Source organism: Bubalus bubalis, chromosome 2 (assembly GCF_019923935.1).
Source record: "Bubalus bubalis isolate 160015118507 breed Murrah chromosome 2, NDDB_SH_1, whole genome shotgun sequence".
Classification (NCBI taxonomy): Eukaryota; Metazoa; Chordata; class Mammalia; order Artiodactyla; family Bovidae; genus Bubalus; species Bubalus bubalis.
The window spans coordinates 173,273,643-173,300,715 of NC_059158.1; the positions used below are offsets into that span (position 1 = coordinate 173,273,643).

General features: G+C 39.5%; 1 protein-coding gene across 2 annotated transcripts in view; it reads right to left on the bottom strand.

The window, feature by feature from the left end:
- Positions 1–10,907: 10,907 nt before the first annotated feature.
- ZBTB8A (zinc finger and BTB domain containing 8A) overlaps positions 10,908–27,073 on the bottom strand; it is a 58,830-nt gene continuing 42,664 nt past the window's right edge. For both annotated transcript variants that reach the window (XM_006054645.4, XM_044937975.2), the window contains 3 exons: positions 22,290–23,113; positions 19,200–19,369; positions 10,908–14,860 (listed from right to left, as the gene is read on the bottom strand). In XM_006054645.4, the coding sequence (XP_006054707.1) occupies positions 14,528–14,860; positions 19,200–19,369; positions 22,290–23,112 (1,326 nt within the window). In that variant the 5' untranslated portion in view covers position 23,113 and the 3' untranslated portion in view covers positions 10,908–14,527. The remainder of the gene's footprint in view (positions 14,861–19,199; positions 19,370–22,289; positions 23,114–27,073) is intronic.

Consider the following 27,073-nt stretch of genomic DNA (forward strand, 5'->3'; position numbering starts at 1 on the left):
CATATTTATTTTGTCATAAACACATATCCAGGTCTCCTCTGTACAAAACATTTTTCCAGATGGTTTTAGTATGTTACCCATTTGTCCTTTTCAGCAATTCTATATGTAGTACAGTTGCCTATACTTTACAAATAAGGAGATTAGTGACACCTACAACCCCCTGGCTAGTAGCGGCAGACTGGGGACTGCAGACACTATGCATTATCATTATACAATATCCTTTAATATATAACAAATCACATTTGTATTCTATGCTTGTGATCCAGGTGATAGCCCTGTGAAGTTAGTACAATAACTTTTACTTCTCACATTTTACATATAAGGAGACACTTCACACTTGGGCGATGTTTGTAAGGTGGAACTCAAAAATAGATGATAGACAATGGCTGTCTCATTTTCTTTGACACGTACTCTAAAAGTTCAAAAACCAACGTTATTTAGTAAAAATATTTTGACAGTAGAAATCTAATATCAGAACAAGTCAGTAAAAAATAGTGGCTTTATATTATTTTTTTTCCCACTGCCAAATAAATACACCACTGTGTGTTCTATCCCTGGCTCTGGAAGATCCCCTGGAGAAGGGCATGGCAACCACTCCAGTATTCTTGCCTGGAGAGTCCCATGGACAGAGGAGCCTGGTGGGGTTACATTCTGTGGGGTTGCAGAGTTGGACACAAATGAAGCGACCTAGCACGCATGTGTGTTTTTTAAACTACCTCCAAATATAAGCTTGAACATTAGAGTCATGAATTCACATCCTAACCCTGTCACTTGCTAGCTGTATGACTTTGGGAAATTTCTCGAACTTCTCCGAGGCTCAGTTTAACTCTGAAATGGAGATAATGACCACTCATGGACCAGGTGCCCCCAGCTTTGCTGCCATAGTGAAGAATCCTGTTTTGTGGACTTCCCTGGTAGTCCAGTGGTTAAGAATCCACTTACCAATGAAGGGGACACAGGTTCAATCTCTGGTCTGGGAAGATTTCACATGCTGTGGGCCAGCTACGCCCATGAGCCACAACTAGTGAAGCCTGACCACTCTAGAGCCTGTGCTCCACAACAAGAGAAGCCACCGCAATGAGAAGCCCACGAACCGCAACTAGAGAGGAGCCCCCCTTACCACAACCAGAGAAAATTCTGCTCAGCAGCGAAGACCCAGCACAGCCAAAAATAAATATTTTTTTAAAAGAATCTTATTCTGTAAAAGAAGAGAAGGGGAGTCATTTTGGAATTATACTTGGAGCTCTGGAATTTAAACACTGCTGTGGTAACATTTTTATTTTGAGGATTTTGGGAGTGCAGTGGTTAACAGCACAAACTGGAGCCAAATCACGGGTGGAAGTGCTGTTTCCTCCACTCACTGTCTAACTTGGGGCACATTGGTGAACCTGTGTGCTTTAATTTCCAAACTGTAACTGGTGAAGGGTTGTTGAGAGAATTGAATGTATACACATAAAGAAGAACTGACTCTTTTGAAAAGACCCTGATGCTGGGAAAGATTGAAGGCGGGAAGAGAAGGGGACGACAGGATGAGATGGTTGGATGGCATCACCGACTCAATGGACATGAGTTTGAGTCAACCCCGGGAGTTGGTGATGGACAGGGAGGCCTGGCGTGCTGCTGTTCATGGGGTCGCAAAGAGTCGGACACGACTGAGCGACTGAACTGAACTGAACTGATAAATATAAAGCTCAAGACTGCCTGACATAGTAATGCTAAGTGAGGGCTAGTACTATTACTGGGACAAGCTTAAATGCTAACAGCCCCCTTACTTTTTCATCTTAATTTTTTTGGAAGTCCAGAACAGAAAAAAAATCAGTGCTTGGTTAGGGGGTGTGACCAGCCTAAGGACAACTCTGGCAGCCAGTGCCATTCCGGTCTGTTAATTCAGAACGGAAAACAAAGTCACTCCCTTCTGTCTTTCCTCCTGCCTTCTCTCTTCCGCTTTTTAGTTTTCTTTCTTCCATATCTGAGTTGAGCTGTTTTCAAAAGCTGTGCCTGTCCCTTTAAGCCAAGCTAGGGTGCCTTCTACAGGACTCCCTTCCATTGATTGTCCCTTCCTGATTTCCTTGCAGTTTCCAGTATTAACCCTTCAAGGGCTGTGTCACAATGAGAAGAAAGATGAATCGATTACAGGGTATCTTCCTTTTCTTTTTTATGGATGTTCCCAAGGGCCTGCCCAGTGTTCTTAGAACCAGTGCAGCCTATCCACCAAAGTCCATAACACACAACTCATCAGTTCCTACCTTTGAATTCTTGTCCAGATTCTTTTTCTCTTTGTTTTTATACACTTTTAAGATACTCACATACCATACAATCCATCCATTAAACCCAATTCAGTGGCTTTTAGTATAGTCACAGTTGTGCAGCCCTCACCATGATCAACTTTAGCACGTTTTCCCCCTAAAAAGAAAGTTGCTACCTTTTAAGCAGTAACCCCCCAGATCAGCCCTCCAAGTCCTAGGCAATCACCAAGTAATCTACTTTCTGTTCTGCAAATCTGTCTAACCTGTTGCCCAGATTCTTACCTGCCAATCTTGTCCTTTTTTAAAAAAATATAATTGGAAATTCACCTCTTAGAAGCTATTTGGACTCACCCCACCTGTTTGATCACCGCTCTTTGAGTCCTCTTATTTCCAGTGAAATACTTGAAAGTGGCTCAGTCGTGTCTGACTCTTTGCAATCTCATGGGCTATGAGTCCATGGAATTCTCCAGGCCAGAATACTGGAGTGAGTAGCCTTTTTCTTCTCCAGGAGATCTTCCCAATCCAGGTCTCCCACATTAGTGGGAGATTCTTTACAAACTGATCCACAAGGGAAGCCCAAGAATACTGGAGTGGGTGGTCTATCCCTTCTCCAACAGATCTTCCCAACCCAGGAATCGAACCCGGGTCTCCTGCATTGCAGGTGGATTCACCACCAACTGAGCTACCAGGGAAGCCCAGTGAAATCCTCAGACATTTTAAACTATGAATACAAACTTCATAAAGTTCCTTAAGTCAGTTAATATATGTAGTAGTCAACTCTCTTTTCATGTTGCAAGCACCTTAAGAAGCAAGAGAACTGGCTTCTGTTTTTTCGTACCTTCCGGCTTTTAATGGTCTGTTTAGTGATGATTCCAGTTCTTCCTGATTCCAAAGCCGTTGGTGATATTCTTCTTAGGGAGAGATCTTTAGTGTGTTTTCATATCCACATTCCAAGTTCTTGTTTCTATCAGCAGTGCCCTTATCCCCCCACAGCTCACACTAGCATTTACTTGAACTCCTCTTACATTTCTGTCCCCTGTGCTCAACTATTTGCTAGTTTTCCTTAGTTATAGGTCATTTCTCTTGTCCTTCCCTTGTGTTTCCTAATTGGATGTTCTTTCCATTATTTAAAGTATAGTTTCAAAGTCATCTTTTTTTTTTTTCTTTCAAATATAGCAGTGTTATTTTGCATGTTGGCATTAAAGATCATTTTTGTTATCTATGTTTGTTTATAAGTAAAAACAAAATTAATAAATGTGATAGTCTTCCCACCTAAATTCTTTGTCTGAATTCCACCTAGGAATCTGAGAGCTTGGAGGAGACAGCAGATGGTAGATACTGAGACATTGGTTGAATAAATGGATGTACCTCTGGCACTTGGCACTTTCTACCACACACCATCATTGACTATATATATATATATATATATATATATATATATATATATCTGGAATGTAAAGTTCCTCCAGGACTTTCCCTTGCATGTGACAGGGGTTCCCAAAGTCATTATAAATGCCTCATTTTCCAACATGTGGATATTTATATCTATGGCTTCCCAGGTAGCTCAGTGGTAAAGAATCCACCTGCAAATGCAGGAGAAGCTGGTTTGTTCCCCGGGTCAGGACGATCTCCTGGAGAAAGAAATGGCAACCCACTCCAGTACCCTTGCCTGGAAAATTCCATGGACAGAGGAGCCTGGTGGGCTACAGTCCATGGGGTGGCAAAGGGTCAGACACGACTGAGTGACCAAGTACACACACACAGTTACCTAAAGGTAGGACTCAAGGCCTCTGCTTCCAGTTTCCTTCTTGAAACATCCTAACTTTCCAAACTTGGCCAAGACTTTTCAGCACTCTAGGCCTCAGTTTCTTCATCTACCATATTAACCTACCTCCCCTGGCCGTCAGGCTAAAACATTTGTTTTTTCTCTTAAAGAGTTATGACCCCACCTCTCCCAGCAGCGAGGCCAAGCACGCCGTCCCCTACCAGCGAGAGCGGGATGGAGGGTTGGGGGTGGGGTGGGGTGGGGCGCGCGAGGGGCAGGGGCGCCCAAGGCACTGATGGGCTGTGATCCACAGACCGCATTAAGGGAACGGAAAGTCGGGGTAAAGCACACTAGCTCCTCCTGGCGGTATTGGGCCAAAACGACAGAAACGACGTTTTGTTAATCTCAAACACGACCGAAGGATCTCTGTTGGTTTCCAAGGCAAGCCATTCAATATCACAGTAATCCAAGTCTATGCCCCAGCCAGTAATGCTGAAGAAGCTCAGGTTGAACGGTACTATGAAGACCTACAAGACCTTCTAGAACTAACACCCCAAAAAGATGTCCTTTTCATTATAGGGGACTGGAATGTAAAAGTAGAAAGTCAAGAGATACCTGGATTAACAGGCAAATTTGCCTTGGAGTAGAAAATGAAGCAGGGCAAAGACTAACAGAGTTTTGCCAAGAGAATGCACTGGTCATAGCAAACACCCTCTTTTAACAACACAAGAGACGACTCTACATATGCACATCACCAGAAGGTCAATACCAAAATCAGATTGATTATATTCTATATGGCCCTATATGGTCAGCAAAAACAAGACTGGGAGCTGACTGTGGCTCAGACCATGAACTCCTTATTGCCAAATTCAGACTTAAATTGAAGAAAGTAGGGAAAACCACCAGACCATTCAGGTATGACCTAAATCAAATCCCTTACGATTATACAGAAGAAATGACAAATAGATTCAAGGGATTAGATCTGATAGACAGAGTGCCTGAAGAACTATGGGGGGAGGTTCATGACATTGTACAGGAGGCAGTGATCAAGACCATCCCAAAGAAAAAGAAACATAACAAGGCAAAATGGTTGTCTGAAGAGGCCTTGCAGATAGCTGAGAAAAGAAGAGTGCAAAAGGCAAAGGAGAAAAAGAAAGATATAGCCATCTGAATGCAGAGTTCCAAAGAATAGCAAGGAGAGATAAGAAAGCCTTCCCCAGTGATCAGTGCAAAGAAATAGAGGAAAACAATAGAATGGGAAAGACTAGAGATTTCTTCAAGAAAATTAGAGATACCAAGGAAACATTTCATGCAAATTCAGTTCAGTTCAGTTACTCGGTAGTGTCCGATTCTTTGGGACCCCATGGACTGCAGCACGCCAGGTCTCCCTGTCCATCACCAACTCCTGGAGTCCACCCAAACCCATGTCCATTGAGTCGGTGATGCCTCCAACCATCTCATCCTCTGTCGTACCCTTCTCCTCCTGCCCTCAATCTTTTCCAGCATCAGGGTCTTTTCAAATGAGTCAGCTCTTCCCATCAGGTGGCCAAAGTATTGGAGTTTCAGCTTCATCATCAGTCCTTCCAATGAATATACAGGACTGATGCCCTTTAGGATAGACTGGTTGCATCTCCTTGCAGTCCAAGGGACTCTCAAGAGTCTTCTCCAACACCACAGTTCAAATGCATCAATTCTTTGGCGCTCAGCTTTCTTTATGGTCCAACTCTCACATCCATACATGACTACTGGAAAAACCATAGCTTTGACTAGATGGACCTTTGTCAGCAAAGTAATGTCTCTCCTTTTTAATATGCTGTCTAGATTGATCATAGCCTTTCTTCCAAGAAACAAGCATCTTTTAATTTCATGGCTGCAGTCACCATCTGCAGTGATTTTGGAGCCCCCAAAAATAAAGTCTGTCACTGTTTCCATTGTTTCCCCATCTATTTGCCATGAAGTGATGGGATGGATGCCATGGTCCTAGTTTTCTGAATGTTGAGTTTTAAGCCAACTTTTTCATTCTCCTCTTTAACTTTCACCAAGAGGCTCTTTAGTTTTTCCTTGCTTTCTGCCATAAGGGTGGTGTCATCTGCATATATGAGGTTATTGGTATTTCTCCTGGAAATCTTGATTCCAGCTTGTGCTTCATCCAGCCCAGCATTTCTCATGATGTACACTGCATATAACTTAAATAAGCAGGGTGACAATATATAGCCTTGACGTACTCCTTTTCCTATTTGGAACCAGTCTGTTGTTCCATGTCCAGTTCTAACTGTTGCTTCTTGACCTGCATAAAGATTTCTCAGGAGGCAGGTCAGGTGGTCTGGTATTCCCATCTCTTGAAGAATTTTCCACAGTTTGTTGTGATCCACACAGTCAAAGGTTTTAGTATAGTCAATGAAGTACAAGTAGATGTTTTTCTGGAACACTCTCACTTTTTCCATAATCCAATGGATGTTGGCAATTTGATCTCTGGTTCCTCTGTCTTTTCTAAATCCAGCTTGAACATCTGGAAGTTCACAGTTCACATACTGTTGAAGCCTGTGCAAAGATGGGCACAATAAAGGACAAAAATGGTATGGATCTAACAGAAGCAGAAGATATTAAGAGGTGGCAAGAATACACAGAACTGTACAAAAAAGATTTTCATGACCTAGATAACCATGATGGTGTGATCACTCACCTAGAGCCAGACATCCTGGAATGAGAAGTCAAATGGGCCTTAAGAAGCATCACTACAAGCAAAGCTAGTGGAGGTGATGGAATTCCAATTGAGCTATTTCAAATCCTAAAATATGATGCTGTTAAAGTGCTGCACTCAATATGTCAGCAAATTTGGAAAACTCAGCAGTGGCCATAGGACTGGAAAAGGTCAGTTTTCATTTCAATCCCAAAGAAAGGCAATGCCAAAGAATGTTCAAACTACCACACAATTGACTCATCTCACATGCTAGCAAAGTAATGCTCAAAATTCTCCAAGCCAGGCTTCAACAGTATGTGAACTGTGAACTACCAGATGTTCAAGCTGGATTTAGAAAAGGCAGAGGAATCAGAGATCAAATTGCCAGCATCTGTTGGGTCATCAAAACAGTGAGAGAGTTCCAGAAAAATACCTACTCCACTTCACTGACTACGCCAAAGCCGTTGACTGTGTAGATCACAACAAACTGTGGAAAATTCTGAAAGAGACGGGAATACCAGACCACCTGACCTGCCTCCTGAGAAATCTTTATGCAGGTCAAGAAGCAACAGTTAGAACTGGACATGGAACAACAGACTGGTTCCAAATCAGGAAAGGAGTATATCAAGGCTGCATGTTGTCAACCTGCTTATTTAACTTCTATGCAGAGTACATCATGAGAAATGCTGGGCTGGATGAAGCACAAGCTGGAATCAAGATTTCCAGGAGAAATACCAATAACCTCAAATATGCAGATAACACCACTCTTATGGTAGAGAGTGAAGAAGAACTAAAGAGCCTCTTAATGAAAGTGAGAGGAGAGTGAAAAAGTTGGCTTAAAGCTCAACATTCAGAAAACTAGGATCATGGCATCCATCCTATCACTTCACAGCAAATAGATGGGGAAACAATGGAAACAGTGACAGACTTTATTTTTGGGGGCTCCAAAATCACTGCAGATGGTGACTGCAGCCATGAAATTAAAAGATGCTTACTCCTTGGAAGAAAAGCTATGATCAACCTAGACAGCATATTAAAAAGCAGAGACATTACTTTGCCAACAAAGGTCCATCTTGTCAAAGCTATGGTTTTTCCAGTAGTCATGTATGGATGTGAGAGTTGGACCATAAAGAAAGCTGAGCACCAAAGAATTGATGCTTTTGAATTGTGGTGTTGGAGACTCTTTTTTTTTTTTTTTGGTGTTGGAGACTCTTGAGAGTCCTTTGGACTGCAAGGAGATCCAAGCAGTTTATCCTAAATGAAATCAGTCCTGCATATTCATTGGAAGGACTGATGCTGAAGCTGAAACTCCAATACTTTGGTCACCTGATGCGAAGAACTGACTCACTAGAAGAGACTCTGATGCTGGGAAAGATTGAAGGGAGGAGGAGAAGGGGACAACAGAGGATGAGATGGTTGGATGATGTCACTGACTCTATGGTCCTGAGTTTAAGTAAACTCCAGGAGTTGGTGATGGACAGGGAGGCCGGGTGTGCTGCAGTCCATGGGGTCGTAAAGAGTCAAACACGACAGAATGACTGAACTGAACTGAACTATGCCAACCCACTGTGCAGGCTAGACTTGTGATGACTTTGTGGTCAGTTCTTAAGCTTCAGTCTCCTCCTGTTTTAAACTGGGAAGAGTAAGTGCCTAGTTCAGTGGCATTAGATCTAGTAAAGACCCAGCTAACTGAGGCTCTTTATCAGGCACCCACTATGCACAATACAGCATTTTCTATTCACCATCCTGCTTTCCAGAATCTAGCTCTAGGGGTGTCTAGTAAGTTGGGGCCCTCTTTGGGGGTCTCACTGTCAGACTCTCTGATAGCTTTCCAGGAAAAGTAGTTGTAGGGGAAATAGCCTGAAAAGGAAAAGAAAGATTCTTATTCTTCAATTCTACCCACTGGTGTAGTCTTCTCTGAAAATAAGAATATGAAGCCACACGACCATCCATCTGAGCACGAATAAGTATTGCTGGTGGTCAGGGAAAAACATGGGCTTTCATTTTTTTAACACGGCCCCCAAATACTGGAGCATCTGGTGCCAATGCTTATAGGCTCTGTTTTCCACTGCTGTATTCCTTGTGAATTTTTCCCCCCAGGGGAAAAAAAAAGTTTTAAATCAACTCAAATATGCAATAAAAGGCACACTATCTCTTTTATTTCAGCGTTTACCCTTTTTGAATTCTGCAAGAAAGTGCCACTTCGTTATTGGATTAATTTTTTCTTTTGGTTAAGAGTGCAGTGGTGTCTGCAATGCACACTGCTACTGAACAGATACACTCGTCACGTTTGAATTGCAAACAACTTCAACTGTGAGAATGAGGATGATGCTCGAAGCAAAAATCGTTTCAAGTTATTTTCAAAAAAAAAAGTTCAATGCCAATACTTGAAGTAAATAAAGCAGAGACATTTATTTTTGTTTCCAAATTAATCTGAAGCCTTTTTTAAATAAGACATCTTGCTTTCGAGTTCTATTTCTCTGGTATGAAATTTAACTTGAATAAAAACTGACTTAATTCAATTCATTGATGGAATGTAAATGTGTAACAATTAAGTTTCACAGTGCTTGGAGAGTATTCTGGTTTCTTTATAAAAAGTGAAGAAACATTACAGCTTGCAAAATACCAGGACACAGTATTTCAGTCACATATTCCTAATATAGTTCTTTTATTACTCTGAAGTACTATGTGAATTCCCAGGCTGCAATAGGTACTGAAAATCAAATAAAAATGCAAATACATCCCAAAGTAAAAATGGGTTATTTTAAGACTACCCACTAATTTAGTGTCCATATTATTTGATCCTAATAAAAACTTTAGATGAGGGAACATGTACAGTATCTTGAAACTTCACAAAAAATGTTTTCTTGAACTCAGCATCCATATTTAAATTCTTCCCTCTTAATTATAGGGTTGAGAACCAGTGGACTGGAAGGTGAAATGGTTCTACTGCCCATCCTTAGCATCTGTCGGGGAGGACAAACGGAAACTTTGACTAGGGGACCTATTTTGTACATAAAAGAAACACTAGAAATATTAAAAAAAAAATACTGATACACAGGCCCCATCTGCCAGAGATTCTGCTTTAATTATGCATCTGTATTTTTAAAAGCTCCACGAATGATTCTAAAGTGCAGTCAAGGTTGAGAACTACTGATCTAGGTAAAAATGTTCCATTTTTTCCCTTATGGGCTGAATAAGTTAATAAAAGAATTAAATAGTTGTAAATAATATCAATAAGGAATTAAAAATATTTTCCCAATGAGCAAATCAAGAAACTGTATAATGGATCTGTGTATTTAGAAATCTGAAAGAGGGAAGTAAAGTATAATTAGTTCTCAGATGTACTTGACAAGCTGTCTTTAATGTAATAATATTTGCAAATAATCAAATCAAGCCCAAAGGTAAAGACATGACTGGCATTACCCTGGTCACTGGCTTCCTATCTAACAGTGATGAAATATGCAATGGTTATAGCTGGTGTGAAGAAAACAAAAAGAGATGAGGAAAGGTGTTTATCATGCTTTTAAATAAGTACATTTCAAAATGTTTTGCCTTTGGGGAATTCCTTGACAGTCCAGGGTTTCCCTGCTAGCTGAGTTGGTAAAGAGTCCACCTGCAATGTGGGAGACCTGGGTTCGATCCCTGGGTTGGGAAGATGCCCTGGAGAAGGGAAAGGCTACCCACTCCAGTATTCTGGCCTGGAGAATTCTATGGACTGTGTCCATGGGGTCGCAGAGCCGGACACAACTGAACCACCTTCTTTCACTCTGGCAGTCCAGTAGTCAGGACTCAGTGCTTCCGCTGCAGGGGGCACGGATGGGGAGCTTAGATTCCGCATGCGGGTCAGTATGGCCAAAATAAAGTAAAATATAGTAAAATAAACTTTCCACTGGAAAAAAAAATTTAAAAATCTGCTTTTAGAAGTTAGTCCTTTGGCTTCTCCTGTCTGTCTTATCAATATATTCCACTTTTTGTTGGCACTAATACTTTATGGAGAAGGCTGACAAGTTAGAAAATGAAGTTTTTAGATTCTCTGTGGATTTCATTTTTCTGGTCTCTTCATGGCACAATTAGCGTCAACAGTTAAGAAACTCCTGTATCAAAATAAAATATTAATTATACTTTACAATATAATAAAGCAGCTGGCTAAATAATGCCACTGGCGTAACAATCTGAATCTTTTATCATTGAAACTCTTGTAACCAAAGTCACATCCTTTACATAATATTTATTCTGTATAGGATTTATTATCCACATACAATGATGTCAGCTTTAAAACAATTGTTATTTGTATAAACTCATCTTATAAAATAGAGTAATACACAACACACCTCAGTGATTTAAGCTGATATTCTAAGATTCAGAAAATCTGATCATTCTAATTCCAATTTCTGCATTGTTTCACTGTGTTGTCTTAGGTAGGTTGCTTTATTGTTCTGTGCCTTAATTTCTTTACCTTTCATGTGATAAACATCCTATTTCATAGATACTTAAAGAATAACATAAAAATTATTAAATACTTTGCAAATATAAAATGCTATATAAATGATAAATAGTAATACTGATCCACTCTAATATAAAATAACATACAACTTTCCATTTATAAAGTTTGGTCCTCCAGTACCTACTAATATCAAGCTTCCCAGTTAAACACATCTTATGCTATATTTTTTTTTTAGTGATTTCTTCCATAGTATGAAGTTTAGGACTCCAAATACATATAACCAGTATGAGTGGAAATTTCAATACATCTTAGCAAGACTTGGCAAAATAACTTCAATGAATTGAGTTCTGAGCTCATAAGTAGCTGAAACACTAAACTTTTTATCCATTCAGTGGTAACTTGGCCACATAAAAGAAGTAACCATGCTTGATTCCATCACTCAAACATACAATACTGAAAAATCTGTTCTGAAAAAGGTCTTAAGATGTAGTAACTATAGAAGAAACCTTGTAAAGACGTGATTTGCTGCTCTAAGAGATTCTATGGTTACCAGCTTAGAAGTGCCGGGAGTAGCAGGAGTAATAAAGCGAGAGTGTAATGCTCAAAGGGAATTTAAAAAGTGATCCTGCCCAGGGTTTTCAGCGTTGGACTCCTGAGCTCTGCAGAAGTGTGTGGGGAAAGGCTTACAAGGAGCTTTAACCAGAGCAGCTCTATTATTAGTTTGCTTTAAATGCTGAACTTCTCTATGAAACAATTTATTTGAAGAAAGGGTTTCGTGAGTTAAAAAAAAACCCTTTTAAACCACCAACCTAGTCTATTTTGCTTCCTCCAGACCCTAAACATGACTGCAGTGCTGCTTTATTTTTGCAAAACTTCATCCCATCAACCAGATACTCTTGAGGACCATAGACTTACAAGGGTATTCAGAAGCTGACAAACAGCATTCTTGTAAGAGCAAACTTTGGTCTAACCAACTTCCATTATTTTCCTAATGTTAAAAAAAATCTTGGCATAAATAAAGCTTATATTAACAGATTATACCCCTATGTAACATTTTCCCACATTTAAGAGCCAAAGAATTCAGTTTTCTTAGAAATCATTCATTGACAGTTTCACTCTAGAAAAGAATTGGTCTCTAAAGTCTTAGGTAAATATGATATGATACTGTAGCTATTATTTACAACTTACAAACATGTCACAAATGTTCTTTTATATACTAAAATAACAGAACAGATGTGCTATCTAATCTGGTGACTCTGATAGCTGTTTTGTGGGGACCGCGATGCTTGTTATGAACAATTGTGAGAAAGCACATCTCTGTTTTGTGGGGACCGCGATGCTTCTTATGAACAATTGTGAGAAAGCACATCTCTGATAAGGCCCTACAAGTGCTGGTGGCACCGTGCTCCGTGGCCTGTGCTGACATTCATGCTGATGTTTGCATGCAGAATACAGGAGCATTAAAGAACATTTAGGTCATAGACTAAAGTGCGTTAAAGTATACACATGCAAGCATGACTTCATTTCTATAAATAAAGCTCAAATCAGTCATTTTTCTTATTGGCTCCAATGGTTCAGACTCATATTATACTTATGTTCCCTCTCTCACGTGTAACAGTTTAGTTGTTGAGACTCCTGATTCAGCAATGGTCATATTGGGAGACAACAAACGCAATGCACACTATCCAGTCTTGAAGCAACTGGAAATTTACCATCAGGAGAATCTTGAAAAAAAAAAATCAGAATTAAGTACCATAAAACAAAGTGGTCATCACCTATTAATAAAAAAAAAAATGAAAGAAATTAACCACTTTAGCCCACAAATTGGTATTAAGGACAATCATTAATTAAAGAATAAGAGAAAATAATAACATAAAAACTATCTTGAGGTATGTCATGGCAGTTAAAAATACAGAGTAATATACGGAGCCTCTCTCTATCAAAATTAAATTAAAAGAAGCTTAATTGGGATAACGTGCCAAGACTTTTATGAAGGACAGTTCTTTACTTCTAGTATTTAATCTTTACAACTAAAATAATGCTTCTTCACTTTGACTGTAATTTTGGAATGTTTTATAATTCATATGGGGAGGCGTTAAAACTTCATTTTGTATCCTGGTAGAAAAGTTTGTTTGGAAAAATTACATAAACAAGCAAAGATGCTTAAAGAACTTAGGAGAATAACTTGTTCAAATAGTTTTATATATAAATTTTACATATAAATAACATAAAAACATGTCAATAGATACTGTAGGGACATTGCTTGACACTTCTTGAATAGCTCTAATGCAAGGTATTATACGTTGTCGAAGATGATTAAATTCCTCTTCTTTCATACGTTCTCATTCTCATAGGCTTCTTTTATAATTATTGCAGATTGGTGAGGTTTGACAATTCAAGGAGAGACAGTTGAAAGAGGACTATTTAAAATCAAAACCTGTCCAATCTCTGGTCCCACCACTTAAACTTTCTGACCTTAATTTCCTTATTTGTACATTAGAGACAGTGCTATCTACCTTGCTGATTAGGTGGGGAAATGCAAGAAAGAGCACTTTATAAATAATAAAGCAGTATATAAATGTAGGAAATTACGCTTAAGAACTGGTAGGAACCTCCAGTTTTTGTTTTCTTTTTTTTTCTTTAGAGAAGAAGATGGCTATATTGACCGATCTTCAAAAACTACGTTGACAATATTAGGTTCCTGCTTTAAGAAAATGATGTCTATATATAATTTCTGGTCAGCTTCTTCATCTTTTTTTTTTTTAAATCCTGACTCATAAGAGTAACTTCTAATTTAATGACAAAAATTTCAAATGTGAACAACTTCAAACATTTAGACTTGCCTTCTGCCATAATGCTAAAACACTTAGGATATTGGAATTATGATAGGTCGTTTTAGATGCAAAGTTAATAGAAAGTCTAATTAGTTAAGTCAGGTAGGTTTCCAGACCCTTAAATGTGCTCTGACCTAGTTCCCTGTGAAAATTCAATAGTGGTAGTTTACATGTTTTTGAAACACTTTGAAATTATTTTATATCAAGTTTGGTTGTGGTGAATTTATTGAAAATATTTTCTTTGAAAAAAGTTCCCTAAGTAGATTTTTCAGTATTTTTTTTAAAAAGGTATTTCTGTAACACAATAAAAGTAAGAGGATTAATTGTTCATCCAGCGTGTCAACTCAAGCTAGGTCTTTCTTTCTAGTGCAGCAACAGATTTTAGGGCGGTAAAGTTCAGGATGGATACAATGGCCTGTTCAGAAATCATGCAAGTGGTGTCAGGGCATTACTTTTAAGTTGATCTGATAATTCGTTGATTAGACTCTGGGCGTGGAAAGAGAGTGACACAAGAACGTCAGTGTAAGCTGCAGGCTCTGTTGGTTCACACTCCAGCTACCTGATGTTGGGCTTTATTTCCTTTTCTTCTTCTTCTTCACTATCATCCACCTGTTGTATGACCAGATCGGCAGACCCATCCTCAACTATCTCCACGTACGATCTGTTCTCATCTTCACTCATGTGCCATCTGGAATCCTTATCTCCATCTGATGGGGACATAAGATGCTGTTCAGCTTCCAGATCAATGGGGAGGCTGTCTATGCCAACTTCAGCGAGGCACTCGTTACAGAGTCTGTAGCGCCTAGTTCCTTCCTGTACCACTTGACCTGTTAGATCAGTCACATGGCGCTTGCATTTTCTGCAGATAAGTTTGCATGCCTGGTGAATCTGTGTAGAGAATTAAAGAGCGATTAAAAAAACAAAAGATTTTTCAAAAGCAGAAGAGTTTGATATTCTAAGAACCAGTTCATAAATTTAACATGTTCAAAGCCAAGCATTAATATTAAATTAACATCTAGTTTATTAGAAAAAGCTCACAGGTTTTGGTAATAAAGTAATGTCACAGAAATATCAAACACTAGCTTTCTGTAAATTATATCTATTATGTTTTCATGGTTAATATTACATACTTAATAATTTCACATATCCCTTAATCCAATAGTATTTTTATATCTGAGGTAACATGGGACATATTCCCAGAATAATAATTGCAAACACTTAATATCTACCATATACTATTCTAAGGACTTTACATATCTTAATTCAGGAGAAAAAACTATTTTGTTATTTTGCTTAAGGAAGAAAAAATAATGTCCCAATTGTAAACTTATAAAAGAATATTTTTTGATGTAAGGATTATTGCCACTTTTATTAATGAAAGATGTAGTAGAAAGAAGACTGGTCTAGGAACTGGAAGGCTCAGGTAACTAGTTCTGCTTCTGTCATTTTCTAACCTTGTCATTTATTAACCATGTATAATGAAGCAAGTCATTTAAAACAGAAACCTGCCTCCAGGGTGACTGTCAAAGTATTTAACAACTGGTAAGGTATGGGTACCATGCAAACAGAATAGAAGCCTGATGACCAGAATGGATACTAGTTATAAACAACCAAGATGGTGGTTCTGCTACATATTGGTCTATTATTATTCGTAACTGCTCCCTTATTACCAATAGGGATACACTTCAGGTTGTGTGGACCAAATGAGTTAATATGTGTGAAATGCTTTGGGAAGAGGTTATAATTGATGAATAATTATATATTATAGTTAGTAATAAATAACTTTGTTCAATACCTATCAGAGTAGTAGATTATAGATTCTAACCTAAAAATTATTACATAATATTAACTATATAATGCTAAATTAATGTTTATGGCATATTCATTCAGATAAAGTTGGAATGCTATGAAGTAGACCACCAAATACAAGTAATCAAAAAACCCAAGAAAACTAATGCAGTCTGGTAACATAGCTAAGAATACGTATAGGACTAACACTCAGTACACTTATTATCTTCTGCTTAACCACTGACATATTACTCAGTAAATGCTGAAAGTACATAATTTAAGTGTATCTTAATTTTTCCTGAGACAGTAGCAGTATTATGGTTATCATATGAGGCATTATTCTTGTTACAAAGTTCTGACACAGATTCATGTTCATTCCCCTTCAAATCCAACACAATTAAGAAGACAAAGAAATTAAGTGAAACACTGTAATGTTAAAATTGAAAATATTATCATGAACTCATTATTTTTTAAATATGCATCTTCTAGCTCAGAAAGGGGCTTCCCTCATAGCTCAGTTGGTAAAGAATCTGCCTGCAATGCAGGAGACCCAGGTTTGATTCCTGGGTAGGGAAGATCCCCTGGAGATGGAAATGGCAATCCACTCTAGTATTCTTGCCTAGAGAATCCCACAGACAGAGGAGCCTGGCGGGCTATAGTTCATGGAGTTGTAAGAGTCGGACATGACTTAGTGACTGAACCACCACCAGCACAGAAAGAATATAAAAAGAATGCCCTAATAACAGTGAGCGCCCTGGGTGTTCAAATGTTGGTTTCTAATTTCATCCCCCACTGAAATGTACCATAGCTCCTTTGAGAAAAGGCTGATTCCAGTTTTGTGTCTGGGGAAGTACAAGATGGGCCTAGGGCTCTTTTAGAGCCAGAAAACTAAGACACTTTGAAAATTTAATGGGTTGTGAGCCAGCTTCAAGGGTTCCCACTGCACAAATTTGAAAATCTGAGTATCAAAAAGAATAACGGTTATGAATCCAAACACAATGAATCAATGAAAATTCATGACACTGTATGTTATTAAAAGAAAATAAAGCCAGAAGAAACTCATACATCATTTGAGGCTACTATTAAATCAACTCCTTACTCTGAAAATTGCTAATTAAAGGGAAATAAACATTTATATGCTTTTTCCTGTAGGAACCCTATGTCAAAGTAACCAAATAGCCCCAGGTGATGAAGGAAAGCTTTACTTTATAGAATTCCAGCTTGTAATACAGAAGGAAGGATAAAATCAGTAAATCATTTCACAACTCCAAGTAAAATTAATCATTTAGACAGAGATTACCAATCGGTATTAATATTATTAAATGAATATTGATGGGGAAATAGTCATATAATACCAAAGTAGTTTCACAGAGATTCTTTTCTAATTATAATACAATGGTATCATCACCCTAATCCAGAGATCAATCGTAACGTAATGATGGGTCCACCAGATATTATGTGTCTCCTAATGTGCTGTGCTGTGCTTTAGCTGCTCAGTCATTTCTGACTCATAGCGACCCCATGGACTGTAGCCCACCAGGCTTCTCTTGTCCATGGGGCTTCTCCAGGTAAGAATACTGGAGTGGGTTGCAATGCCTTCCTCCAGAGGATCTTCCCAACCCAGGGATCAAAACAGGGTCTCCTGCATTGCAGGTGGATTCTTTACCAGGTGAGCTACCAGGGAAGCCCCTCCTCAGGTGATACAGTAAGAAATACACAACTTCTTCCTTGATGAAAGTATTTAACTTGAATCCATCAAGCCTTTAGACTAAACTTCTAGTTTTTGGAAAATGCAGGGGGGATAGAAAGACAAGCTAAATGACACCACATAGAAGCAAGCAGAGAAACCCAGATGCAGGATATTTTGTAAAACAACTGGCTCAGTAATCTTCCCAGGCCAGGGATCTAACCCGTGTCTCAGGCACTGAACCACCAGGGAAGCCTCATGATAAAGTGCTAAGAAAGGTACTATCTAGGTGGTAAATAGAATATTTTAATTTTCTTATTCTTACTTCTATTTATTTTCTTACTTTTTATAATGCATATTTATTGCTTCTGTAATAATAAAAGGTTCTTTTAATTTTTAAAAATTTAGCTTCAGAAATTAAGGAAGGCAGAGAGTTTGTTTTGCTCACTGCTGTATACCTAGCATGTAGAAATGGGTCTGGCTCAGAGTATGCTCAATATATATTTGTTGAATAAATAACTATAAAGTAATGCACCAAGTGACCCAATGCCCTTCAAAATTAAAAGGAGTTTGTATAAATGGAATAAAAGTATGAGTAATACTTCACAGATTTTGAAAAAAATTCTTGCTGCAAGATGAACAGCAAAATAAATCCTATGTCACTACCTTATTAAACCACCAGAGCACTGAACAGAAAATTCCCTGAGATCTTTCTGACTGTTGACAGCCCACTCCCTGATTGAGAGTCGCTCTCTAACCCTTCTTATTCCTTTCCTTGAGGAGACTAGAGAAACTGGAGAGGCGTGACGGAGAGGGTGTAGTGTGGAGACCTCGGACAGCGGAACCAGACTGACAGCCCATCAGACAAGGATTCAAGAATCACTAGTGGGTGCCGAGTATCTGCAGTGGTGATTCTGACCTAGACATTTGTATAGCTTGCGTTGTCTTCACCTCTGAAATGACTGGGATATAAAAACACATTAGATTTTAAGTGAATTGAGATGGATATTCAAAAGAATGTCGCTTGGACTTTCCTGGCGGTCCAGTGCCAGAGTCTGCCTACCAATGCAGAGGACACAGGTTCAGTCCCTAGTCCAGGAAGATTCCACGTGCCACGGGGTGACTCGGCCTGTGCACAACTACCGAATCTGTGCTCTAGAGCCCCTGCTCCGCAACAAGAGAAGCCACCACAAGGAGAGGCCCACACACCGTAACAGAAGTAGCCCCTCTCACAACCAGACAAAATCTGCTCGCAGCAACGAAGATTCAGTGCAGCCGAAAATAAATAAGAGCTTTAAAAAAAAGAACATCCCTTACTTCAAGGTTTCAAAGGAGACTAAAAAAATCTGTTTTTAAAAATATATAGGGACTGCCCTGGTGGTCCAGTGGTTAAGAACACCCCTGCCAATAAAGGTGACAGGGGTTCAATCCCTGGCCGAGAAGATCCCCCATGTTGGGGGGCAGCTAAGCCTGTGAGCCACAAGTACTGAAGCCAACACCACAACTAGAGAGGAGCCCCTGATTGCCGCAACTAGAGAAAGCCTTCACGCAGCAACAAAGATCCCGAGCAGCCAAAAAATAAAATCGACAAATAAGACAATGCATTATGTGCAAAGCAAAAACATTAAATTAGAAATTTAAAAAGATACTGTAGAGTTATATGAAAAGATTTTCCTACTAACCTAAATTATCCTAAGGCAGATAAATGCATGTGTTTCCTAAAAGTGAAACAATGAAAAACCATATACATACTGTTCGAAAATGGCTACTTAGATGGTCGAGCCGACTAAATCTTTTCCCGCAAGCTTGACAGGGGTAGGGTCTTTCTCCAGTGTGACAGCGAAGGTGGCGCTTGAGGTCTGCCTTCCGCTTCACCACGTGTGTGCAGTACGGGCACTTGAACCTCATCCTGGGCAGGTCATCTGTCAGGAGACAGTTTGATTAAGTCACCAGAAAGTTCGTCATCGCAATTCTAGTAACATCAAGAATCCAAAAGGGGCTGGCGAGTCCAATCTCAGAAAGGCAGGCAAAAAGGAGAAGGAAGACATTTTACAAAGACTAGATTGTTGATGTTATCCTAAGTACAGAGCTATAGCTTCAGGATCTGATTTATTCACAAAGTCTGGGTAATTTACACTGTCCCACTTATCTTTTTATTTAATGTCTTAGAGTCGCTAGATTTGAAAAGTAAAGTGGTAGCTGCGTGTTTAATCGTTCAATTGTGTCCGACTCTTTACAACCCCATGGACTGTAGCCCACTAGGCTTCTCTGTCCATAAGATTTTCCAGGCAAGAATACTGGAGTGGCGTTGCCATTTCCTTCTCCAGGGGATTTTTCCCTCCCCAGCAGTCGAACCCATGTCTCCTGCATTGGCAGGTGGATTCTTTACGATCTTAAAATTGTAGACACACTCCAAAAGTTAAAGTGTTCACTGTTTATGTTTTTAAGTAACTTATTTACACATATTTATCCCCCCTGCTCTTACTTTTCATATAGTTGTACTGCTTTTCTTTCAAAGGTGAAAAAGTTTCAAGGATATTTTAACCTTTAGTTTTAAAACTCATATGGATTAAAAACGTTACTTGTAGTTGGAGGCAAATATCATCAATTTAGTAATAGTTAAATTCAGCTGTCATTATTTATTTTAAAAAATTATTTTCTTATTCTTACTGCTATTTTGTTTGTATTTTTTGGCTGTGCTGTGTGGCATATGGGATATTAGCTCCACCGCCAGGGATTGGACTCCTGCTCTTTGCACGGGAAGTGCAGGGTCTGAACACCTGGACCACCAGGGAGGTCCCCCAACGTATTGAAGTCAGATTTAAATAACCTAGAATTATAAAAGGGCAAAGCCCAAGAAAGGATAACTTTTTTGCTGTTTTAAAATACAACAAAGATTTCCCATATTTGCTCTGTTATTTCTGTCTGCCTTGGTCAGTGGTAGAGCTCCTCAGGATTTTCAGTAAGTTTTGCAATATGAACAATCTTAAGTATTTTCATGTTAGCATCCTACAGGAAAATGTGATTAGTAAAAGTCAATAGGGGTGGATATTATCTTTAAATATGTTATCTACAACAAGATTATTTCCTAAAATTTATATCACAACCAGGGAAATGTGAATATTGACTGGCTTTTAGTGATATTAAGGACTTGTTAATTTTATTTATATATGATAATAATGGTATTGTAGTTTTTTTAAGTTTATATTTTAGGGACACATTCTGAAATATTTACAGATGAAGACATATGATGTTTGAGATTTACTTAAAAAGGGGAAGACTTGGAGAAGGAAATGGCAACCAACTCCAGTATTTTTGCCTGAAAAATCCCATGGACAGAGGAGCTTGGTGGGTCTAAAGGGTCACAAAGAGTTGGACATGACTGAACAGAGCAGAGCAGACATACAGTGGATGCTGTTTTAAAATAATGTACATAAAAATTGTTTGTATTCTGAATATCCTATGTACAATAAAAGATTATTAAAATAAAAAGGGGGAAGAGTCAGGAGCAGAGGTACAAGACTGGTCATGAATGGGACTGGGTAATAATGGGTGCATGAGGTTAATTATACTATTCTCTGTACACACATATATATATATTTGGGACTTTTCTAAAATTAAAAAATTTAAATATATAGTCTAAATCTTATGCTCTGCAGTTTAATTTTATCACAATTTTCCTTTAAATTCACATGTAAACTATTAAGCATGGCTTCCCTGATAGCTCATTTGGTAAAGAATCTGCCTGCAATGCAGTAGACCCCGGTTCAATTCCTGGGTTGGGATGATCTGCTGGAGAAGGGATAGGCTACCCACTCCAGTATTCTTGGGCTTCCCTTGTGGCTCAGGTGGTAAAGAATCCGCCTGCAATGTGGGAGACCCTGGGTTGGGAAGATCCCCTGGAAAAGGAAAAGGCTACCCACTCCATTATTCTGGCCTGGAGAATTCCATGGACTGTATAGTCCGTAGGATCCCAAAGACTGGGACACGACTGAGGAACTTTCACTTTCATTTTCAAACTACTAAGCAAATCTGCTAACGATTAATTGGGGGGACTAGATGATATGCATTTCTAATCCTCGTTCTCTACTTTGACACTGTCAGCCTACATAATCTCTCTGCATTTTACTATCATAGAAATGAGATATTTCATGGTGTTGCACACAGAGTTACAGTACCAATGTTATATTTTTAAAAATTATGCATTTACATCTTAATAAAATCAGATTTAATTTCTTTTAGGTATTAGGGCTGTGAACCTTTGCCAATATGCATGATTGCTCTATTTAATTTTTCTATATAAAAATACTCCTCCTGAGGGAATACTCAGAAAAAAAATAAACTAGTTAAAGTGAAAGTGTGATGTATAACTGAATCACTTTGCTGTACATCTGAGACTAACACAACATTGTTAATCAGCTGTACTCCAATATAAAACTTTTAAAAATAAATTGAAAATATGTTTCTTAAGGACTGAGCCATTTAAAAATAAATTAAAAATATGTTTCTTAAGGATTGAGCCATTTACAAAAGAGCTTTAAACATCTAACAGTAATCTAATCATCTACAGAAAAGCAGGTCTGGAAAATCATGGGTTTCTGACCCTCAGAACTCTATTGTTTTGACTTACTAAATTTATCCAATATTTTAATTTAAAAAATTTACCTTTTATGTATAGAAGAAGTACTTCTCTTCATTAGAGAAGTATGGCCTTTTAAAAAGAAAAAAAAAAAACAACATACTTGGTTCAACTGCCCTAAAACCAAGGGCATGTTGAGACAGGGTTGATTTACACTGGAGTCTTGGAACCTGACTGAGAGGACTAATTCTCTATTTGGGTACCTGGAAAACTTCTTGACGTGACATCAGATCCTTGACCATACTGATAGCTAACAGGAGTAGAGTCCATTTCCGCATTCATCTGTGCCTGTTCTTCAGACTGGGAGGTGTGGCTGGAAGAATCAGATGTCCGTGCTTCTCGCTTGCTTGACTTATAATGAGTCATTTCAGAAGGCTGTGACAACCTCAGATGTTTGGACTTTTTAATGGAATCTTTCCTTTGTTCATGCTTGGTCAGAGGCTGTGGAGTATTCCTTTGGGAGGCTGGATGGTAATTATACTTACTCCAAGATTTCCCACTTATTATACCTGTTCCTTGATCTGGGCTTAGGTGAGAACGAGGAGAACTGCTTTCATCTTGCCAGCCACTGCTATAAAAAGAGGAGCGTTCTATTCCATTAGAATTGGCATCTTTATCAGAGAGGCTGAAATAGCGATCCTTTTCTTTCTCACTAATGTCTAACGAAGATTTAATAAAGGTCTTACATACACTGATGACATCAGTCATCTGAAGGAAGCTAGCAGCTGACATCACTTCTATGACATTCTGACCCGTGAGAGAGAGCTTGCCGGAATAGACAAAGTCCAGGATAACTGTAAAAGTGTCAGGAGAGAAGGCCTGAAATGTCGCTGTGGTTGGCTGACTTGTCTCCTTGGAGTTCTGAGAAAGAAGCATTTTAAAGTAGCCACTACTAGCAAATAAGACGTTTCGATGGGCTTTGAAGACCTTCCCTTCAACCAGAATACTGCAGTCACAGAATACATCCTGCCTGCGCTGCTCATTCAGTTGCTGCAGGAGGTGAGACTGATGAGAGGAGATCTCCATTCTAGAGAGGAAAAGACACAGTGGTTACCAACACTGGAGTAACACTGCTTCTCCAAGATGAGCCAAGTAAAACGACAGAAACCTCTGTCCTCTTTCCATTAAAAACACTTTCTCCTTAGAGAATATCATCTCCCAGACACAGAAGATAATAGGTTTTAGGATACCATGTAATACTCCTTTTATGTGGAAACTTAGTTCCCTGAGCAGGGATCGAAGCCATGCCCCTGGCCGTGGAAGTGTAGAGTCTTAACCACTGGACAGGCAGCGAAGTCCCTACTCTACTCTTGTGTGTGAGTGCTCAATCGTGTCTGACTCTTTGAGACTCCATGGAGTGAAGCCTGCCAGGTTCCTGTGTCCATGGGATTTTCCAGGCAAGAATACTGGAGCGGGTTGCCATTTCCTTCTCCAGGGGATCTTCCTGACCCAGGGATGGAACTGGCATCTCCTGCGGTCTTGCATTAGCAAGCAGATTCTTTACCGCTGAGCCACCCGGAAAGTCCTCTGACTCTTTGCAATCCCATGGACTATACAGTCCATGGAATTCTTCAGGCCAGAATACTGGAGTGGATAGCCGTTCTCTTCTCCAGGGGAATCTTCCCAACCCAGGGATTGAACCCAGGTCTCCCTCGTTGCAGGCAGATTCTTTACCAGCTGAGCCACCAGGCAAGGGTAGTTCATTCTACTCTTAGTTGTTTGATTTTTAGACAATTATTTGTTCAGTCACAGAACCTGGCTTGAGCATCAGGCCTTCTGCTATATGGTAAACTAAATAGGCTTCTTTCTTGCCTCTATGTAGTTTTTAACCTAAAGGGAGTATCAGCATTAAACAAACATTCATGTGGAGTTATAAATGACAAGTGCTAAGACAGAAGGCGGAGAAGGCAATGGCACCCCACTCCAGTACTCTTGCCTGGAAAATCCCCTGGACGGAGGAGCCTCGTGGGCTGCAGTCCATGGGGTCGCTACGAGTCAGACACGACTGAGCGACTTCACTTTCACTTTTCACTTTCATGTGCTGGAGAAGGAAATGGCAACCCACTCCAGTGTTCCTGCCTGGAGAATCCCAGGGACGGGGGAGCCTGGTGAGCTGCCATCTCTGGGGTCGCACAGAGTCGGACACAACTGAAGTGACTTAGCAGTAGCAGCAAGACAGAAGGAGGGTGCTCTTGGTATAAAAGTATAAACTAGTTTAGATTGGGATGGAGTGTGTTAGGGAATACCTCTCTGAGAAGTCACATTTAAGTTGAGACCTCAAAGGCAATTAGGAATTAACCAGGTGAAGAATGAAGGGAGATGATTTCTGACTCCAGCAAAATGGTGCTCTAGAAAGTACTGAAACTTCTGGTCACAAATCTCTAGAGATGCTGGCTAAAATTCAGTCAAAACTTTAAAGGTACGGCTGAGTTGCTGGGGCAGCAACATGGGCTCTGGTTTTCATCAGTAACAGAAACTGGAACCCCCTAAGGGTTCAACCTTATTGAAAATGGAATAGTAAACTTTGCCCCTAAGTCCAGAGAAAAGGCAAAGAAAGTTTGTCTTTGCAGGGCCTTGGTTGAGGGAAAAAAAGTCCCTAGGTGAGATATCAAATCCAAGGTTGTGCTTTGTGAAGTTGCTGGAGTCCAAATTTATTTTCCTTGTTTGGCGTGGAAAACTTAAGCTGAAAAATTAATATGGGAATGAGTCTTGGGCTGGTGGTGTCCGTGGGGACACCTTGCAGAAGCAAATGCCAAACTGCTTATGAGGGAAGCTCTCAGAACCCGAAAAAAGTGAAAGTGTTAGTCACTCAGTCATGTCTGACTTTGGGACCCCATGGACTGTAGCCTGCCAGGTTCCTCTGTCCATGGAATTCTCCAGGCAAGGATACTGAACCAGGTGGAAAATAAACTCTGCTTAAACTGAACTCAAAGTCATTCTCTTCACTATATAGTCGCTGGCTCATTTCCAATATTGTACCACCATGATGTCTAATATCTCCTACCTTAAAAACTCCCCTTGATGGTTCAGTGGTTAAGAATCCGCCTGCCAATGCAGGGGACACAGGTTTGATCCCAGGTCCAGGAAGATTCCACATGCCTCGGAGCAACTGAGCCCTTGCACCACAACTACTGAGCCACCGCGCTCCAGAGCTCCGCAACAAGAGGCCACCACAGTGAGACGCCTGTGCGCGGCTCAGAGTAGACTCCACTAGTTGCTACTACAGAAAGTTTACGTAAAGCAGTGAAGACCCAGTATAGCCAAATAAAAAAAATAACAAAAACATAATAAACTCCCATTGATTTCACATCTATTTCTAGCCAGAAATAGATTTCTACTCCAAGTAGATTTCTACTCCATTTCTCTGCTTGCCTTACACAAAATTCACTGAAAGAGTTTTTGTCTTGGTTTTTTTCATTTGCTAGCTTCACTTATCCTATTCTCATCAGGTTTTCATGCCCATCCATCAAAACCCATTTTTTGGAAAGATCATTATTAGTAACTTGCACGTTGTCAAATCCAATGGTCACTTCTTTGTCCTCGTTTCACTGACACAGTGGATCATCCTTTTCAACCTAAAACCCTTGTTTCACTTACTTGGCTGCCAGGATACCACTCCTTCATGGTTCTTCAATTGCCCACTCCTCAGTCTCCTCTCCTGATTCTTCCTTGTCTAATCTCTAAGTGCTATGAGATTCAGGACATGCTACCCCTAAATATGGCAACTTGATAGTGAATATTATTAACCGAAGGAGTCTGAGTAAATAGGCAGAAGCAGGAAGGTCACTCTGACACCCCCTCCCTTCTCTGCTGCATCAGATCACAAAACCCAGGTGAGAGGTGTCCTCCCTAGACACAGAGGAAAGGAGCCTCCTTATCTCAGGCAACGAAGGGATGCTAAGAAGAATCTGAACAAACAGGCTGTACTGAGTGTCCCCAGTTCACTGAGTTTACCTCTTACTCCTTATCTACCACATTCTTTCCCACGACTGTCCACTCTTCATCAAGCCTAGCAAAAAACACACAGATCTGTCTCTTTGGGTCTTCATTTCCTTCTGAAGCCTACTGTGTCATGTAAAACTAACTTTGAGTAAATTCGTATACATTTCTCCTGCTAATGTGTCACTTTAATTTTCAGACACAGGCGAGGAAGAAGGTCAAGGAAAATTTTTTCTTCTCTATAGCTGGAATGTCCTTGGCCTCAGGCTCAGACCTTTCCTCTACTTATATCATTCCCTACGTGATCTCATCCAGGCTCATGGTTTTAAATACCATCTTTGAGCTTTTAACTCACAGATTTACACATCTAGCCCCGACCTCTTCCCTGAACCCCAGACTTTTATATTTACGTGCATCACCACTTAGATATTTAATAGGCATCCTGAGCTCAACATATCCCAAACCATACTCTTCATTCATCCTCATCTTAAACCTGCCTTTTCTATGGTCTTATCCATCCCAGGAAATGGTAACTTCATCCCACTTATTTAGACCCAAAGCATCAAGAGTCATCTTTGATTCTGTGTTGTCAGCTTTACCTTCAAAATAAATCCAAAATCCTACCACTTCTGTCCACTACTGCAGATACCACTTCAGTCTGTCACCTATTATCAACAGCCCCCAAACTGCATATGGTAGGTGGTCAAGATGCGTTGGTTGAAACAATGAATAAATAAGTAGTCAAGTTAGGACTGAGTAATAGGTAGAAGTAACTGATTTGAAGTGAAATTGGCAGAATTTTAAATACTTTTTGGTACATACAAAGAAATATTTAACAAATATTGGTCATTTGTTAGTAACAGGAACTACTTAAAGAATCAGAATCCCCAAATCTTAAAAATGAAGATATCCTTAAAAAACCATGGGACATCTTTTGCACAAGAAGTTTTCCTACGCTAGGTAAGGAAAACCTGATATAAATTCTGGTGCCATAAATACCAATTTAGGCATTTGTTGACCATGCAGCTTCATATGGACATTGAAAAGA